The following is a 19799-nucleotide window of genomic DNA, read 5'->3' as shown; positions in this document are numbered from 1 at the left end:
CATCTGTCCCAGACGAAACCTAATATTTATGTGGAGGACGCAAGATCATTTTATAATTATAATATGACTACATGGTGAACCTATGAAACTAACTCATATTTAGTCAATCTTAAAGATTTGTGTTGTTGTTGCCCAGATAAAACGACAGAGAAAAGAAAACCAGACATAAGATCCTCATATCAAGACAATTTGGTAACATCTTTCTAAGAATGGGTGCTTATGGAAATACTAAGGTCACTATGTCACAGGCAAAGGAAACAGAAAGAACTGAAGAACAGGGAGACCAGGGACAGTCAGGTGTAGAGTCCCAGGTAAGTGTGTTGAGCTCAGTTCATATTTTTGGAGGTGTGTCCTGTCAAGGTTTAGCAGATGAGCTTTACCAGTGGCTCACTAATTTACATTAGGCTATGATCAGCTAATTTAACAAGTGTACAAAAGCATTGTATTTATTTTATATTGGGACACTTTTTCAAAATAAGTCATTATATTTTAAGGTATTTTTGTGGCTTGATTGTAAACAACTTAAAAATAAATGCATGTTTTTAAAGAAGAATATTTTGGTCAATTTAGTCAGCTTTTTCATTGATTCAACAGAAACATTGAAAAGAAGGATAATGGTACAGTCTCCATGCTACACTAATGATAGTATTAAGACTTTCCTCTGTGTACACATGTCCTCTACGAGTATAATTATGGCTGTATTATTTGTGTCCCCTTCAAAAATTGCTCTTCTGTAGGGGGACCGAAGCGGGAAAAGTGTTGCTTTAAAGCAGGGGCCTTCAACGTTTTTTTAAGTTAAGGACCCCTTAACTGAAAGAGAGACGGTGCAGGGAATTCTTTTTGCTTCTGATCTGGCTCTTGATAACATTGCTTTACCACAAGGTGGCAATGGTGTTAAAATTATGTTAATGTGGTGTAAATGTACAGGATTGAAAAGTGACCAGAGTAAGGTTGTTATTCTCAAATGCATTTAATATTTCATCATGTGTCCAAAAAATAATAATACTCACAGTACTAACACGGTAAAAATAAATACAAGTTATGTTTCTGATAAAAAACGGTAGCCCTTTTTATTTGGAAACGCACACAGACAAACTGATGAGAACTCATGCTACACACAGTTGCTGCTACATATTTCTTTTTTTGTACAAGAAAAAAACAAACACAGCCATCTGCCTGATTGAAGGGTCCAACACCACATCTTGGAGCGATCATGAGCTTGTGCTCTCACATTCTAGTGAAAAACGACCACATTCACTCCACTCAGCTGCTCATTACAGTGTCAGAAAACCATGTACTTTATTACAAAAATTAAACACAATATCAAATTTTCACATCAGTGCAATTAAACCCTGACCTGTTGGCTCTACCAACAAAAGCATGCAAATCAATTACTCCATGAATCACTCTTATATACAATAGGTCTGCTTACTTTCAGTGCAGCCATTTTCACAAACTACCTATTGTAACTAGGCCTAATTAAATAAAAAAGTAACTATTAATCTCACAACATTACCAGTTAGATACTATTCAGATACTGATATGAAAGCTTTATTAAGGTTCCCTGTGATGCACTCATGGGGTGTTTTTGTGGAAGTCATCAAAGGGGCTGTACTCAAAATACTGAAAAAAACAGCGGGCTGGGATTGCTTCCACACAGCTCTCACAGACCATTTCTCAATACGTGAAACACCTATGGTTTTTTGAAGCTCAGATTACAACACACACAGAGGTAGTGTGACTTCATTCTCTGCTCAGGACACATTACTCCACTATATCTTTACATGCTGCTATAATTCTCAATATCGAGGACAGCCCCTTCAAAACTGCAGTGGGTAGAATGCAAAAAAAATGGCAGAATTAGAAGTAGAATGAAATATCTTCCAGCAGCTCTCCCTCTCCCTTTTTGTCGCAAGGGCAATGCATGCGCTGAGCAGCCAATGGGAATGCTCTATCTCTCTTCAATGACCTTTGATTGACCAAAGTCACCCGTGACGGCTAGATATTCTGAAGCCTGGAAACAGAGCCAAGAGAATGTGCAGAAGTCTAGTTTTCTCTCATGCCACTCAAATTACAATATGCTGAAAGATTATTATGGAATTCTTGCCCAACAACGGCAAAAATAAAGTGCCTACCACAGCTTTAAGCTCTGCTTCTTTATTTCTGCAGGATATCTGAGCACAAGTAGATGGTCTACTTATATGTGAGGCATTTTTTATATAATATGGTGGTACATATAGTCATACTGTCATCTCTGTGAGATTTTATTGCTCCTTCCTAATCCAACGCTTCTACATCTACGTCTCTTATCTTGCTGTCTGTCCTTTGCTTGCCTGAATGTCAGCTTTCAAACCTGCCTCCCTGTCTTGCTTTCTTACTCTTTCTCTCTCACACACACAAACACACACATATAAACATCCACATGACAACAACCATACAGGGGTTTGTTTCAGGCTCTGCAGCCTCCTGCAGGTCCCCTGTTTCCTGGATTTAACGTATTCATCAGAAACAGACACTGAATGAGAGGAGGGAGCAGATGAAAGCCACACAGTACATCACGATACGGACTGCAGCATTTTCTGCTGCTAGACAACCTTAAAACCTCCTTTGCCTGAACAAACATCTCTCACTGTAAGCCAAGGTTGAAATGGGGAAAAAAATGCAGGCTACTTCTCAGAATCTAAAATAAAACACAATCTAATCATATCTATTTTAAGATAATCCCCCCAGAAGTAAAGCATTAACTATTCTTTTGCTCTGTATTATACTATCTTGTTAATTAACCCTCAAACAAATCCAAATATGTCAGATATGAGCGTCTGCTCTTGACCTTACTGAATATGACAAATTCAAAAGGAAGACTCAATGATATTGCTGCCTCTCCGTTTTGAGTCTCAATAACACAGCTTCCACCCTGTCAGGCCCAGCTACAGCCACAAGACAACCCTCAAAGAGACCTGCGTTTGGGTATTTTGAGAAGCAAAGCCTCAAATGAGTAACTGTCTAGTTGATGAGAGAAAAAATAACTGTGCTATGCTAGTCGTATTGGTTTTCCCTTGCTCTCTCTCCTACCTCCTTCCTTGCATTAACACATTTGGCAGGATCTGACTAGGAAGTGGTCGGATGATCACGTGTGAAATTTGAGTGTCTTTTACAGCGCAAGACTAATAAACCTATCAGCTCAGTAAAGCAGCAGGCCACAGGGTATTTTTCCAGCCATTTAGATCAAAAGTTCTTTTTTCTCCGATGCCGCTCCACTCCTGAGGGGAGAGGGTGGCGGGAGCTCTCTGGGTCACATGATGGTGCAGCGGTTCCTCTGTAGCGCCCCCTGCAGACGGATGGAGGTGTGGTTCTGGCGCATACCCCGTGCCACGGCGATGCCCAGCAGCTCTTTGAAGAGCAGGATTATGTGCCAGTTAAACTTGGCAGAGCACTCCACGTAACCGCACTTCCAGGTCTTCTTCACCAGGACTGACACCGCCCTGCGAGGCATGAAGCGCTGCCGCTGCAGATCTCTCTTGTTGCCCACCACTAGGATCGGCACCTCACTACTGCTGCCTTCCCTGCAGGAGCATGTGAGAGAAAAAAAGAAAAGAAAAAAGGGTTAATTTCAAAAAAGTACAGTTACTATTTTGGTATCTGTCACAGGGTTGGCTGGGCGTGTATGTCTGTGTGCAGTTTTGCCCTTCCTTCTGAGGTGTGCGGGGGCGGACTGGAGGATTAGAGCTCACAGGCTCAAGGGGCCTCCCACCACACTCTGCAGCAACTGGTTTACAGCATTATGAAGTGTGAAAATGTATGAATACATTTGTGACTCTAGACTTGTATATGTAGCCTAATGCATAGTCCTACAGTGTTAATGAAAAACAACATCCAGATGGACATCATCAAGTCCAACTATTTCCAGTAACCCCTGACTGGTGGTGGTTTGGAAATCCAATCTTATGCTCTGCTTAAAAAGGAGACTAAGGCATTGTAAAAAGGAGTTACTACAGTAGAGGAAATCCTGGACTAGATTGTAGAGCAACTACCATAAAGGAAAGAAAGCTCATTATATAAAATGGATTTCTTACAATGAGATTCATTTTTGCTTTGAAGGATTTCTGTTTGGTTGGGTGCCAAAGAGGGGGGTAGCCTGGCTCCGCCCTCCTATGTATTTCCGCTCAATTTTCCTTCAGTACACCAAATCTTTACCGGTCCAATCAGTGAACAGAGGGAGTGGCTGAGAACGATGATGTTGAGGTCGTGCGCTAGTTTGAGTTGTAGTTCCGTAATGGCGGCGGAGAAAGATGCGAGCGAAGCCATTCGGTCCGTTGTGGCAACGCTGCCGAATATCCAGAAGTTAAAGCCTGAGCAAGAACAATCTTTGCTGAGTTTTGTTGGTGGCCATGATGTTGTGGCCCTCCTCTCGACAGGGTTCAGGAAAAATTTGATTTTCCAGTTCACTCTGTTAGTGGTGAAGGAGTTGGGTAATAGCCGAGACACACCAACCAGACGGCCAACCGTCAACAGAAAAGCCAGTCAGAATGATCAGTCGGGTCCCCGAGGTCCAAAAAACTGCCTCGGAACACACTGAGGCGACACCAACTTGAGAAACGTAATACGTCTCCATAGCAGCAGGCGGCGCTATTCTAATTGTTGCCCAAGAAATGAAAACCAGCAGGTGATTGGATGAACGCGTCACATGGGTTTGTTTTCTCCGGAAATTCAAAGTCAGACTGTCATGGCGGCTCGTTTAGAATACGATCTCATATTGTACTAAAATAGTTCACTGAAACATGCTTCTGAAAACATTTTAAGCAAGAAATAGGCCATGCAGTTCTTGAATCTGTCTTGATTTCAGCTCAACGAAGGTCAGTTTAAAAGATTTTCGTCAGATTTTGAGAGACTCTAGTCAGGCTCATTCCGCTCGCCGTTTCCGGGTGATACCCGACTGCCCTGCCTCCGACTGAACAGGTCAGGTCAGCCTGACGACGGCACGGAACACACCGAACAGACTTGAGTCACCGACCTCACCAGACTGTCCAACGGCTGATTATCGGCTTGGTGTGTCTCGGGCTTTAGGCTAACGCTAGCGATGCTAAACCAACGTCACAATTAAACGTTAGCGATTGGTTATGGCAGATACAGAGTGGCTCTGGGCAGGTCCAATAGTTTAAAACTTCAACAGAGTACCCGCCTTCAAGAAAGTTTAACACTTGTCAATGGAGAGTGGCCAGACTCTCTGTAGCCTACAAATGAAATGTACGAGAGTCTGGTAGGACCAGGCTAAGACAGGGGGTCTGAGATTTTTTTTTTTTTTTTTTTTTTAATGAAAAATAATAGAAAAACTACAGTAGGCCAAGTTGAATTCAGTGAGAACTATTGAAACTGGTAAATTATGAAACTTGAAGGAGCAGTGATGTATGTATGAAAGCACACTTGTTGAGCTCAATGTCAGCTGAGGTTTAAACTGTTAATGCTGCTTAACAATGTATCTCATCCTCTTAGTCTGAATAAATGTTTAATTTTGTTACATCGTGCCTCATCTTCTGACAAGCTCTTGCATGCTTATGCATATTTGCACGTCTGCCTTCACAGATGGACAGATAACTCGACAGAGAGGAAAGACACAGAGAGAAAATGTAGATTACAGTTTTGAAGCCCCTGAGGCAAAGTTCTTAAAGGTTGGGAAAACACATCGCAGTAATCATCTCACTTTTCTCCTTTTCACAAGTCAAGCTAACAGACTTAAAATAATAACATTAATAATATTTTCCCGTAGGCTGTATCGTTTGTAACATTAACGTTACTGTTTGTAACGTTCTTCCAATCTTCAAGGAAACGGCTAAAAACACCCTGTGCTCTCTTCACAGGCAATCGATGAACAGCCCAGTGTCCCGATGTGAACGACCAGACAGACGAACTGCAATTTGCCATACATACACAATCAATCAATAAATAAGTACATTTTCTAAAATACTAGTGTGTTTATTTTACCTGTATAGCCTAATATATGGAAATCTGTGCACCAATTAGCAATTTTTGTTGTAATGTGTCACAAATAATCCCACCTATTAGGGTACAGTTTTGTTCTAAGAAAGTCTAATGAGATCAAACAGTGTAAAATAACGATGGACCTTACTTTAGATTACGGTATATACGGATTCTGGTCTAATATGTCGCTAATTACCCAATAATAAGGATGTAACTGGGTTTAAAGATACAATATCCTGCCAGTTACTGTGGTCGGATAGTGACATGCATTAAATGTTCTGATGTCTTAAGTGGTATGAGAGTAGAGCATCGATGAAGCATGTATTTAGTATAGGCCTACAGTATATATTAGCCTATTAATAAGATTATTCACCACCTACAAACACCACGGGACTCCGGAGAGCATCCAGGCTACAGTATGAGGGACGTATGAAGAAGCGACCAGAGGTGACTCGACATGGTATGACATTTACTTAACAGTAGTTTTCTTCTAATAAGCAACAAATGACACTGAAAGACAATGCCTGATATTTTGTTTCTAATTAGAGTTAATTAGGGACTATAGTATATTTGGGGTTTAATATGGCAATATAAGCAGTTTCAAATTACAGCATAATTTAGGAATATTGTGTCTAATTAGGGTATAACTTTTTATTTACTGTCTAGTTAAGGACACATTATTTCTAGTTTGGTTTAATTTGATACAGTGTATGTCTTATTACATCATATTAATGCACTGTAAAATAGTGAGATAGTGAGACCAAAATATCTCCTCGTTTATCTGCTCAAGTATTTTAGAAGAACAAGATATACTGTATGTGTGCGAGTGTGTGTGTGGATCTGTGTGTGTAATTTTGGGGAAACTCAGGAACGATAGACCGAACACTGTCATAGTCTTCACTGAGCTGAAGGCAGGCTTCATGCTATAGAAAAGAAATAATTGAAAAATTATATTCTGGTTTTGAACTGATTTTGACGACTTTGTAGAGTATTTTAAGAATTAGTTGTTTTTTACAGTAAAGTTAAATAAACATCTATCTACAGTACAGCCACCCTGTGCTATAACAGCCTCCATTATTTATAATTTCAGTTTATATACACAGTATATGTCCCTTCTCCGCTCTTTCCTGTCCTTCTGCAGTCTGGCATTAGAGCTTTGTCCTATGAATACAGATTTCTCCTGTTTTCCATTAAGTCTTCCCTCCCCAGCTGCTGGTGATAATGGTTTTCTGTCAAGGGTCATGAACATTCATGACAACACATTTGCAGCTGCAGAAAGTTTGGGATGACCTGTGTACGGGCATTTTGGTCATGTACAATATAGCAGCACAAATGAGGCCATTCATTGTACTCTTTTAATATGTAAATATATGCAGGTATGCCAACAGCGAGGATGATATATAGAGCAGGTGATACTGTTTCATTAGTCTTTTTTCCACTAGTGTTGGGTTCTTTTTGACTCTTGTATTAGTTCAAAGCCAGCCAGGAGACCTTTATTGTATCTCCCTCTGGTTCTCAAGTATTTTTCTGCTGTGCTCTGTCCAATAAAACCAGAAATATCCTCAAAAAAATCTTTCACTGGCTAGTTACATCTCAGATGGCTCTCATACAGCAATGCAAGAAGCAAATGTCATTACTGAACTGTCAGGATGCAGGGAGGAGTGTGCTGAATTAAAATATATCACCACCACAAGCAGCCTATCTATCACTGTCACACTGTCACAAACGTGTAATTGTACGACTGTGTGGAAGGGCTGTGAAATTGCATGCTGTCTCCAGACAGATGACAAGGTGATGGCATTAGAAATCACCAGTGGGGCGCCCGGATAGCTCAGTTGGTAAAGCGGGCGCCTGTATATAGAGGTTTACTCCTTGATGCAGCGGCCGCAGATTTGACTCCAACCTGCGGCCCTTTGTTGCATGTCATTCCCTCTCTCCCCTTTCATGTCTTCAGCTGTCCTGTCAAATAAAGGCCTAAAAATGCACAAAAAATAATCTAAAAGAAATCACCAGTGAATGTTAAAAAGCTGTATGTCAGTTGTTGCATGTTTAGTAACAGTCTGACCAGCTGAGAGTGTGCTGTTGACCATACCTGTGCTCCACTATCTGCTGTCTGATCATCTTGACGTATTCAAAGCTCTCCACGCAGCAGATGTCGTACACCAGGATGTAGGCGTTGGCATTGCGCACACCTCTGCAGCGCAAATCCAGCCACTCCTACAGGACAGACAAAGAAGAGAAAAACATAAATGTACAAAAAAGATATACAGTATGACCTAGAGAATTTTTAGCCATGCTGCAGTAGAGGCGACTTTGGTCCAGACTAAAATATCTCAACAACTATTGGATAGATTGCTATATTAGGTACAGATATCCATGGTGTCCACAGGATGAATCCTAATGACATTGGTGATCCCCTGACTTTTCATCCAGGCCACCATGAGGTTGACATTTTTTGAGGTTGAGTGAAATGTTTTGACAAGTATACATGTTGGATAGATTGTTGGACTTTTGGTACACAAATTCCTGTCCCTGTCAGGATGAATTCTAATAACAATGCTGATCCTCTGACATCTATTGTCACCGGGTCAGAAATGTATTTTTGTCCAAAACTGCTAAACTAAAGACATTCCCATTAAAGGGGCTGTACTCAATATTCAGAATAAAACATGGTCTGGATTGCCTCAACACAGCTCTCACAGACCGTTTCCCAACTTGTCAAATACCGGCGCTAACGTGCACGCGCCAGTGACCTGGCTACAAAAACAAAGAACAGAAGCTCAGATTACAACAACACATAAAGGGAGTGTGACTCTCTGCTCAGGATGCCATTACTCCACTATAGCTTTACATAGAAAATATGTCTTAGCACTATTTAATGTTCTGAGTATCGATTACAGCTCCTTTAACTTCAGCTGTACTCGTTGTTTATTGCTCTTGCAGCTGATTTAGTTTATTTGAAACAATGGGAAAGTCAATGTGAGCATGTCAACATGTTGATATTACCATTTAGCTCAAAGCACAGCTGTGCCTAATTACAGCCTCATAGATCCGCCAGCATATAATGCACCGACTTATAGAATCCAAAAAACAGTAGAGAGATAGCTAGCAGAAAAGCATGTGGCATTGTATAATTACTCTAACACACCTTGGCTCAAAGTCATAGTTTGCCTGCCTCTGCTGCTTACCCTCTGTGATAAAGTGCAGTGAGTCAATGAAGTTGTAGTTGCATTGCTCTGGGAGTCCAACAGCCTAGAACAAAGTCATAAAACATGGTGACCGCCCGTCAGCAAGCACTGCACAGTGTTGTAGCTACACATGGTCAAGGACAGACTTTATTGCTTGTAAGAGATAAGCTAACACTTCTGTCAGGACAATGACAATTAACTCATACTACTGTGTAACTGTTGTTGCTGCTTGGCTGAGCTTTGTGATGCAGTGCACACACAGCAACATTTGTTTGATGGTAATGAGTTTCAAAGCACATGGCACAAGTGGGTACATTTGCACCTTACTGGGGGACAGTTGCTTCAATAGAAACACAGTGACCCATTCTTCTATTCACGCTGTGTCTCCCGGAGCTCTCACTAACCCTCTGCCACCCTCACCGCCTCCAACTGCATGCAAAGAATTTATAAGCTTTTGATCTGATAAAAGAGGGGGAGGAAAATAAAGAAACTTCAGGGGGTGGGAGAAAAGATCTGCTGAGGGAAAACAAACACAGCCCTGAGAAAATGTTGAAAAGATGAAAAAAGCAGCAGTGGATCGAGGGATGGGCAGACACGGTGTCAACATAACCTCTGGTGTGCACGCACACTGCTAATGCAGGGCCAGGAGACTCTGAGACTGACGGGAACTGTGTGCAGTTAATTTGGTTCTATTCTATTCACTTCGATGTATACAGGCAAACAGGGGATACTTTATTCTGTGCAAAAAACAATAATGTATGACTGTATCTATACTGAGGTTGGACATAATAGTGTCATTATTTCAATAATTTCATCATGGGGGATCTTAAAGGACTATGTTTGACATGTAATATTGTCCTCACTGTGAAGTTGCCAGGCAACCAGTGGAGACTTAACGAACTCACTCATCTAATTCTCGGGCAAGAAAACAGAAAGTGTTTTCCCCAAGATGTTGATCTGTTCCTTTAACTTTTAAGTAGTTAAATCACCAGCATTTATCAGTTCTAAGTCGTGTCTAAATTTTGAGCATATTTAGCAAAAAAACAAAAATATTTGGAAAAGATTGAATAATTTCTCTGCACAAAATATCTTTCTATCACACACTTTACACACAAATATAATCCTCTGTATGACCACTGCTGAACAATGTTATTTTTCCATATGTTGTCATGATTTTCAAATCTGTCCTGCTTGACATACAGTAGTAGATAATTTGGCTTTGTGTTTTTTGACTGATGCACCTGCACCCCGGGCACAGATGATTTGGCCTTTTCGGAGCTCTGTTTGTTGCATTGTGTTGCTTTGAAAACTCAAATATCAAAGTGCTGATTATGAGACCTCTTTTCATTTTGATGCCTCTATTTAGCATCAAGCTAATTTGACCCTCTGTAGCAGTGTTGGAAGTGGATGGAAGTGATTTTCCATGTGGTGTTTACATTATTTTTTCTACCTCCTGCAACAGTTTGCACTACTTGAAATAAGAATGCGAGACATCTAATTACATTGCTCACAAGGTTGGAGAAAATGTGCTTTTGAAATCATCGTATTGTACGGGTGATGAACTACTAATTTGTGACGGGAGGCTAAGGGAGCAGGCAATGATCAGTGTAACTTCTAATGATGATAACGCTAACACATCTGTCAGCGAGGAAAGATTTGCCTCTATTTAATTTTGATGAGGGCGTTTGTGGGTTCGTGTTTAGGTGTGAGGAAGAAACAGCATCACACATCAGCTGGGAGATAATGAGGCCATACAGGCATGGAGACAAACATGTGGCACGAAGATCACTGCCATCCAAAATTAAAAGAGAAGACAGAGGAAGAGAGAAAGTAATGGTGTTGAGAAAACTGGTATAAATGTGATTATTTTCCCCCTCCAAGTGGGAATTCTATTGTAATTTCTTCTTGCTGCTTTTATTGAGTGTCCAATACAATTTCAAGTCATGAGAAGCACCTCAGAAAATATTCACCTATTTTTGCCACACAAACACAACATAATTGCTGTCATAACAAAGCATAATATCACAGCTCACCCTTTTCTTATAATTGAGGCAATTTATGACATCAGAGGCACGCATTGGCTTCAGTTGCAGCCTCACATCTCTCTGAGGCTAAAAATAGCAGCTTGTGTTCTCATCTCATATCTCTTTGTCATTCGAGTCCTGTTTACAAATGTGGAGGAGGGACTAGAAACAGCAACACTACTTCTCCAAATCCAAACAAGAGGCAAAATAAAGAAATAAAGAGCTCAGAGGACAAGACGGTGCAGCAAAATATGGCTGATAATCTGAAGTCAAAAGATTTCAAAATGCACGTGTGGGCATGTTTATTTGTGTGTGAGTGTGTGCTTGTGGGAGCGTGAATGTGAAGTGTGGTGCCACTGTCTGTATCCAGTCGGTCTTCAGAAAGCACCGCACACAAAAAGAGCATCTCATCCTTCGCTCCTCAAGAGCCAAACAGATCATGTTTCCCTGACAACTGCAGGCCTTGGCCAGTTTTTAGCAGGCTATGGTAAAGCTATCACGTCTCCTGATATTAGTGGAGGCAGCTTAACCGTAATGAGTGGTTGTGATGGATCAATACTCAGGCACAGGAGGGAGGCCAGTGTAACCTGCTGGGGGAAGGGTGCTGAGCAATTAGAGATAAGTCACACGCAGGCCACCGTGGCAGATTTGCAATTAATATGTATTACATCCCCTGGAGATGAAACTCCCATTACTCATCGGTGACCTATGCCAGGCCACCATTAAAATCTGTAAATTTTATTGTTCTTTTGATTAATGCACTTGGACGGAGAGGATTTTGGCTCTTGGCTGGTTTCTTGCACTCAAACACAGAATCATAATCACAGTACAGCTAATCTTTGGAAATATAGTCATGAATTGTTGATTTTAAAAGGAGCTAACAAGGATTCAGAAGTTCAGACAGCTTTAAAAGAATAGATCGACATTGTCGCAAATTGGCTAATTCGCTTTCTAGTTTGAGGAGAGTTTGATTAGAAGATTAATACCACTGTGAATGTGAGTCGGTTAGCTTAGCTTAGCACGAAGACTGGAAACAGCTAGCCTGATTCTTCCAAAGGTAAAACATCAGCCTACAGCTCACTAATTTTCATCTTATGTCTCATTTGTTTATTCCATACAAAAAACAAGAGAAGAAATTAACATTTGTGGTTTTACAGAAGGTTATGTGCAGGACTATTTCTTACGGCAGTAATAACAAACAAGATAACATATTAACTCAGCCTGTTCTTATGAACAATACGTTTGAAAAGCTATGACAAGATAAGCACTGTAATTCATATGATTTCCACGTTTTCTTTTTGCTGTGCGCACCACATTGATTGCTGCTGTATTAAAACGCTGCTGGCCGGAAGGTGGATGGGTGGATGAGTTGATGGGTGGATGAGTTGATGGGTGGATGAGTTGATGGGTGGATGAGTTGATGGGTGGATGAGTTGATGGGTGGGCGTTAACACACAGGACTTTCAAGCCAAGGGGTGGAGTTTGCAAAACATAAGACTTTCCCCCAGGAAATGCATGTTCCTTGGGAGTGTTTTAATAAAACCACTACTTTTTCCTAAACATTTTTTTTTTTTAAGATAATTTTTTGTGCGTTTTTAGGCCTTTATTGACAGGACAGCTGAGGAAATGAAAGGGGAGAGAGAGAGGCGGAATGACATGCAGCAAATGGCCGCAGGTCAGAGTCGAACCCGGGCCCGCTGCGTCGAGTTGTGACGGAGGTCTAATAATTTTGCTTACAGTAAGTTCCTAAATTTATAATAATAATAATATTTAGTTTAATTTTACAAGACCACCAAAACTTTGACACACAAACACTTAAATGGTTGTACACCTTAAACAGGCTTCATAGATGCACACATCATATTTCTCCTGCGTCTGCAAGAATCAAAATGACGTGTGACATGAAAAGCAATAATTTCCACCTTGTTTTCACAGACCGTATCGTCGGAGCTAACTGAGAAAAAAAAGAGCAGGAAAGGGAGAGGGAGCATTTTGTGTGGGAGGAAGTCATGGAGACACATTGTGGCTTAAAAAAAATAAAGATAAAAAAAGAACAAGTAAAATCATTGCTGAATCCGGTCAGGTTTAAATCCATCTGTCATTGTATCCTATTGACACTGTGGCAGATGCTCTCTAAATGCAACACTATCAGCAAAACAGACAGACATACCGCAAAGCAAACAAATAATTACAACCTCACTGTGAAATAAAGAAATCTTGCCTGTCTCCAGCATTGGAAGGATAAAAATGTCTGTCTACGTGATAAAAATGGGGTCACAAGTAGCCTGTCTGCCTGAACATCACTGCTCTACTTTCAAATATAATCTGAACTGATGCGAAATTGCCACGCTGCATAGGCATGGAGGCGTACTGACTCACTCCATTCTGCAGCTTATTCATCACAAATTTCAGAGGACATTATAAAACCTCATGTGGTAACCCTTACTTCCACAGTGTCCATTAAACTCTGTGCAACCTTTCTAATTGACTGCAGCGAATTCCTACTGTCTCCTCTGTTTTGTTTTATTCCCAGCAGTGTTTCAGGAGAGAACTGTGCTTTAATTTAATTTGCTTTGTACTGCAACTCAATTTCAATCAGCTTTCTTTTGAGCTGTCCTCTGCCCCCGACGCATGTTACGTTTCTCCAGCCACAGGGTTAATACAGAGCAGGGCGGTGAGTAAAAAAACAAGCCCCACGTCTCATCACTGCTCCCGCTGTGTGAATAGAGGACGTCACCAGGCGAAGCAAGAGAATGTCTTTAGAACAAGCAAGACATGACAGGAGCAGAGAGGAAGAAGTACAGCAGGTCTCGCAGGGTCGTTTCTCAGCAAATGAGTAACCATAAATCTGTCTGATAGAAATGTTGTGGCGGCACTCAGCTAATGGTTTCTTTCTGCCTGTACAGTACACCTTCCACAAAGGGCCTCTGGAATGAGCATAAAATGTCCACACAACATGATATGAAATGATGAAAGCTGTGTGACTCAAACTTTGGGACTCCCACACAAACTCATGAGACTCATTTCTGTCTTATTTCTGCTTTCTGCTCACCTCCCAACTTGTTCACTAATGGGGGTTAAGCACCATTTAGCAGAAGAAAGGAAACATTCAGTCAGAATGTCTTTACTGTGAGCAGGAAATAACGAAGCACCCTGCAGACCTCTTAACACTCCCTAACAAACCGTTACATCTAATAGAACGGCTATATGTAACTATGCAGCAGCCTGACAGGGTGAACGCTCTGGCCTCTCAGCCCGCCTGTCAGATGTTTTCTGTGTTAGCTCCAGGCTTTCTGAGCGCACAGCAAACCAACACTTTGGGAGGCCTCTCATTCAAGCTGCTCTTTTTTTGTCTTCTCCCTGGCCTGATCTCATTTTCTCAGTGGCCCATTGTCTATTGTAGATAACAACAGCTGTTCTTGGTAGCTGACGCAGAAGGGGAGAAAGCAGCAGCAGCGGAGTCAGGTGTGGTGACCTTGGAGAGCTCTATCTTGAAAGCATCACAGCCTCTCCACTGAGGCTGCAAAGGAGTGAAGAGGGGCTTGGAGTGGGCCATGTTGTTTCAATACACGCACACCAAATTCAATTTTTTGGGGTGCTTTTTTGACTGGTAAAGATAAAGAGAGAAATATCTGAAAGGATAGGATCACTTTTTTTTTCCAAGTCTTAAAACAACACTCACCTGCACACATGTACACTGAAACCGGTTCTGCCTGCAGAAAATGTTCCTCTTTTACATTCTGGCTGTGAAGAGATCCCTTCAGCGATTTCAATGTAAGTGATGGGGTATAAGTTCAGATGGAGCTAATGAGGGTTCAGCAGTCTGAGTTGATCAAATCAAGTGGATACATAACAAAGTTACAGAAGCAAATTCTCTATTTTTGTTCCCACAGTGCTTCATTGCTGAACTGTAGTGCATGGACATTTCGGACTAAAAGAATGTCATTTTAGAAGATACCCACTTAATAAGTCTAAGTCACTAACACTGTTGAGGCCTCATATTGGCTTTGGCGGAACTTTAAAATACATATTTGCACAGAGGACAGAGGATTTGTCCCCCATCAAGGCCAATATGGACAAGATAAACAATTACAGTGTCCAATAATGCTTTTTAAGATAAGACAAGAGAGAATGTATCCATCTGTACACAGTGCAGTTCAGTACATAGAGGAATGAAATTGTGTTCCTCCTGTCCCTGGTGCAAAACAAAAAGAATGAATGATGCAACATTCAGTGTGATCGAAGCAAACATTCAATTTTAATTTGAGTATTGTTTTAAGACAGACTTGAACAAATGTGAACCTATACTTAAAAGTAAAAAAAAAAACTTCCAGAGAGAATTCCTTAATAGCCCCAATCCTTGGCGATGAAGAGGACTAGAAGTGACTACAAATCTTGGGCATTTGGATCTAGAGTTTTTGCTCTGATCCTGCATATCACGTGACTCCAACTAATGAGGTTTGGCATATGACCTGTGTCCACGAATAAAAGGGCAGTCTGCTCTATTTTTCAATTGGGAGTTTAACCAGGTGCTGTGGTGATGCAGCACAATCCTGCTATAATTTTCTGAGCATGTGAGCCAGCAACCCAACAACCACCACCAGCAGCATTATACTGTTACAAACTCATCTGCATAAATCTGACACTGAGGAAATGTTAGGATTAATGAACAATATGCAAGCTGGCATTCCTTCCTTATGAGGGGGTTGAGAGAGAGAGAGAGAGAGAGAGAGAGAGAGAGAGAGAGAGAGAGAGAGAGAGAGAGACAGACAGACAGACAGAGAGAGAAAGAAAGAAAGAAAGAAAGAAAGAAAGAAAGAAAGAAAGAAAGAGAGAGTGTTTACAACCTCAAAGTGAAGCTCTCCAAGGCTAAGTCAGTCGGGTCTCCATAGCAACTGGTAGACTAAGGACATCTTATAGTGATAGAGGAATAAATACAATTGGTGTTTTTCTCTTTGAGGAACACCATTGGTTGTGAACAGACGGGGGGGAATGGGGGGAAATTAAGATGTAATACATGAGTTTCAGGGAATCTGAGGACGGATCAGCAAAGCTTGTATAAAGCCTTCTCTATAGTAAAGTTGCATCTAAGTCCTCAGACAGACATTATACCTGACTGGAGCTGGATGGAAAGGAGGAGATTGGCGGGACGTCCAAAATCTTCAGGTCATACATGTTCCCGTTGAGGATGACGGAGGGTCTGTACACATATCTGGTCCTGGTCGGTGTGTACACCTCCGAGAAATCGTTATAGATGAACTGGCGGATTATAGAAGTTTTCCCCACTCCGGGAGCGCCGATGACTGCGATACTCAGCGTCTCCACCATTCCTGGAGCACGAGTTCAGCACCATGGACAGCGACGACAACAACAGATGTGACCGTCCAGAAACACAGCTGGCCACCGCTGTTTTGATGCTGCTCTGATGGAATTTAATCCACCGTTGCCTCCCCCCCGCCCCCTTGTTTGAACCAGCAGCTTCTAAATCACCTTAACTGGGTGCAATTAAACGAGTCGGTGGCCGAATAAATCCCCCACCAGTCGAGCAAAGCGAAGAAACTTTATCTCCGGGCTGAGTGAGAAAAGAAAGAAGCCATGCAGCTTGAAGGTTGTTAAAAATAAAGCTCAACCATGATCATGCAGATGGAGGGATTTTCGCTGCCTCTTCGATTCAACACAGAGAAAAAAAACTCTGGGTTTTTAGGGGACATTCCCAGGCGACCTCTTCCCTCGTGAGGAAGCGTAAAAGTCATTCCTTGTTGTTCCCGCATGGGCATAATCTCATACAGGCTAGACTCTGACCTTGCCCAAAACGCACAGGAGCCCTCGCGGTCTTCATTGAACGTCTCATCTGCACCTCTCACTCATTTCCACCGATGCACCACCGCCGCTCTTCTCTATCACAGGGAGGACGGGCGCACAGCCGCCAGCCTATACGCTTCCCACGTGTTTTGAAATTGCACACAACGCCATAATCGTGTTGTTTTGTCGATGACAGGAAGATGGATTCACATCTGCGTGACTCAGAAGAGAAAAGTCAATCCACACAGCATGCACACGCGCGTTTTCTGTAAAGGCATCTGGAGCCTATTAACGAGCACTGTGTGTGTATGTGTGCGTGCGTCGTTGGAGAGACATGAGCTGGTGAAGACTGCTTTCTCTCTCTCTTTCTCTCTCGCTCTTCCATCCCTTGCAATATCCCCTGCCCCGCTCATCCAATAGGATCATGTTGTGCGCAAGGCGTGTGGAAGAGTTGAGCTCCCATACGCTGCAAATAAATGGCAAGGAATAATCCATACATCATCTCAGTGTGAGGGTCATGGAGGAGCGACGTAAGACTGAACATGATATCTCTGAGGGACACGAGTTATTATTGGCTAGGGTCTTCGGGCAGGGCAGGGGCGATGTATCCCATCAATCACCCGGTCACACACCGATCTATACTCAGTGACAAGTCTGAGGAATAAACATCATGGCCCCTCAGAATAACCGGAGATAAGCTTGAAACTCGGCTAATTGCTGTCTAATGCGACACTTTCTAATAAGACACTATACGCGACGTCTATAAAGCGTTTACAATATTTGGGAGTCCAGGTTGGTGTTTAATCAAGACTGGATTGCTAACCAGGAAAAGCGGGCATTTGCGCAGCAGGAGCCCCATAACCCTCAGGGGCCCCAAAGCCCACATATTCAATAAGTCAATTGCAATGACTTAATAATGTGTAGCCTACCACTAAACCTACCACAATACCTGATGCACATAAGGGCCTTAAGCTGATGAGTCCCTGTCCTATAGAGGGGCTTTGTGTCAAAACAGTTTTAATACTTTCATTATTTTCATAAGTGTACATATTTTTTAATGAATGTGGGTTTACTCCTGTTAACACAAAGCAGACATGAGGACAGGTAGAATTAAACAGTGGGAACACTTTAGTTTCTGAGGCTACAGCAAATGGATTTGGGGGGGGGGCAGAAGAGGGCAGGTGGAATGAAATTAAATGAATTAAAGATTAAAAACACAGAGCAGAGCAAATGTCCTGCTGCAGGAGGATAAACACCAGCCAAATAAATGTTTCACAATCTGCAGCCCAAAAGTTGTTCTCATTAAAGGCTCAGAATCAATTGATCAACTGATTTCTTATGTGGTCATACCAAGTTGAAGTATGACATGAATTTACAACTCTGGATAAAAACACTCCGTTCTTATGCTCCTTTATGCGTTAGTTGTGTAGATCATGTATAGTTGTTAATGTTTTCAAACTTCAGAAGTCAAAAATGTAACTAAAATGAACTGGGTTCTGTGTTACACTCAGGGTCACATATAACCTTAAGGACACTGAAGTCATGTCCTCTAACATGGTAACAATTTCAGGGGTTTAACAACCTGGTTACTGTAGAAAAACTAACAGTTGTTGGATAATGTGAAGGCTGGTTCCACTGTTTTTTAGACTCATCAAGTTTAAGTTTGGTAACACATTCAGCATTTATATTAACATTTAATAAATGGTCAATTTTATAACACGCTACAATGTAGTTGTAAGCAGATATCAGGGCATTTTAAGTGTCTATTAGTGTACAGGTGTAAAGTGTTACTGTAAATTTGGATTCCTTTTATGCAAACAAATAAAATTCCCACGTTGAAGAAAATAATCTGTACATATAACTAAATAAAATACAATAATCACTTCCTTGGAATTAACTTAGTTAGTGGTTTGGAAGTCAATAATCGTTCCTTTATACGGCCTGAACCTTTACAATCACATAGGATCGCTATTCTAGATCCTTCATTAGTAGAAGAGACTCTTCCCAGCGTTGGACTACCGACTCCTCTCTGGTCAGTAAGTGGGCATTTTTGAATAGAGCCGACCTTAATCATTCACAGAGGAACACATCTGAAGAGGAGTGGACGATCAAAAGCTGAAAGGATGGCGGTACAAGGACGCAGCGGCTCATGGCACTCCATGGCTCGGTGCCTTTTTCCTGAGTTCTTGTTTGTTAAGATTTTTATTTATACTTCTGTTATTTATACTTCTACTTTTCTAGTGCAAAATAATTACATCAATACCTGTATAATGTTTACATTTATTATAGGTTTATACAAACTCTTATTCTAGTGCAAATTACATTGGATTTATTTATCTTACTTTGAACCCGTGTTTGTTTGTTCACAGTTTTTGTCTTTGTAATATTTTTCCTGTACCTCCTATTGCACTGATCAGAAGTAGCGCTCCTAATTTCATTGCATTTAATATTATGACAAAATCGGCTTTCCAATTCTAATTCAGTTCTATTAGATTATGCAGTGGAAATCCTGGTTAAGCTTTCCCGAGCAGCTCGGATTTTAAAAACTTTGTCACCGCTTCAGAGGAGCTGCCCTGCCTTGAAGGTGCACTCTGCTGTGGATAAACCTCAGACTTCACTCACGACTCAAGGGTGAACACAGAGAGACTTTGTATGCAAAGCTGCGAGGGCTGCCAAGTCTGTAACTCTGGAGCAGAAGCTGAGCAGCCCATGAGACGTGAACGCCTCAAAGGTCATCCACGATTATTAAGTATAGGGTGTGTGTGTGTGTGTGTGTGTGTGTGTGTATAAACAATGCACGCTGGCTTCT

The 19799-nt window shown here is 41.5% G+C and overlaps 1 protein-coding gene and 1 long non-coding RNA gene across 2 annotated transcripts; one reads left to right on the top strand and one right to left on the bottom strand.

The window, feature by feature from the left end:
- Window positions 1-1078: 1078 nt before the first annotated feature.
- Window positions 1079-16669, bottom strand: rasl10a (RAS-like, family 10, member A). The gene is made up of 3 exons (XM_028578555.1): window positions 16301-16669; window positions 8064-8193; window positions 1079-3558 (listed from the first exon to the last, which is right to left on the bottom strand). Exons 1-3 carry the CDS (start codon window positions 16514-16516, stop codon window positions 3293-3295), a joined length of 612 nt encoding a protein of 203 aa, XP_028434356.1. The 5' UTR covers window positions 16517-16669; the 3' UTR covers window positions 1079-3292.
- Window positions 3105-5959, top strand: LOC114555832 (uncharacterized). Its single transcript, XR_003692594.1, has 3 exons — window positions 3105-3575; window positions 5581-5666; window positions 5856-5959. It is a non-coding gene; the product is annotated as an uncharacterized LOC114555832 (long non-coding RNA).
- Window positions 16670-19799: the final 3130 nt, after the last annotated feature.

Source organism: Perca flavescens, chromosome 5 (genome assembly GCF_004354835.1).
Source record: "Perca flavescens isolate YP-PL-M2 chromosome 5, PFLA_1.0, whole genome shotgun sequence".
In the NCBI taxonomy this organism is placed as follows: domain Eukaryota; kingdom Metazoa; phylum Chordata; class Actinopteri; order Perciformes; family Percidae; genus Perca; species Perca flavescens.
Note: the sequence above shows the minus strand (reverse complement) of the source record. Positions and strands in the feature narration are given on the sequence as shown.

Coding starts and splice junctions, on each gene's coding strand:
- rasl10a (XM_028578555.1), bottom strand. CDS start 16,516: ATGGTGGAGACGCTGAGTATCGCAGTCATCGGCGCTCCCGGAGTGGGG. Junction 8,194..16,300: donor TTCCATCCAGCTCCAGTCAG/GTATAATGTCTG, acceptor TCTGTCCTGTAG/GAGTGGCTGGATTTGCGCTG. Junction 3,559..8,063: donor GATAGTGGAGCACAGGTATG/GTCAACAGCACA, acceptor CCTGCAGGGAAG/GCAGCAGTAGTGAGGTGCCG.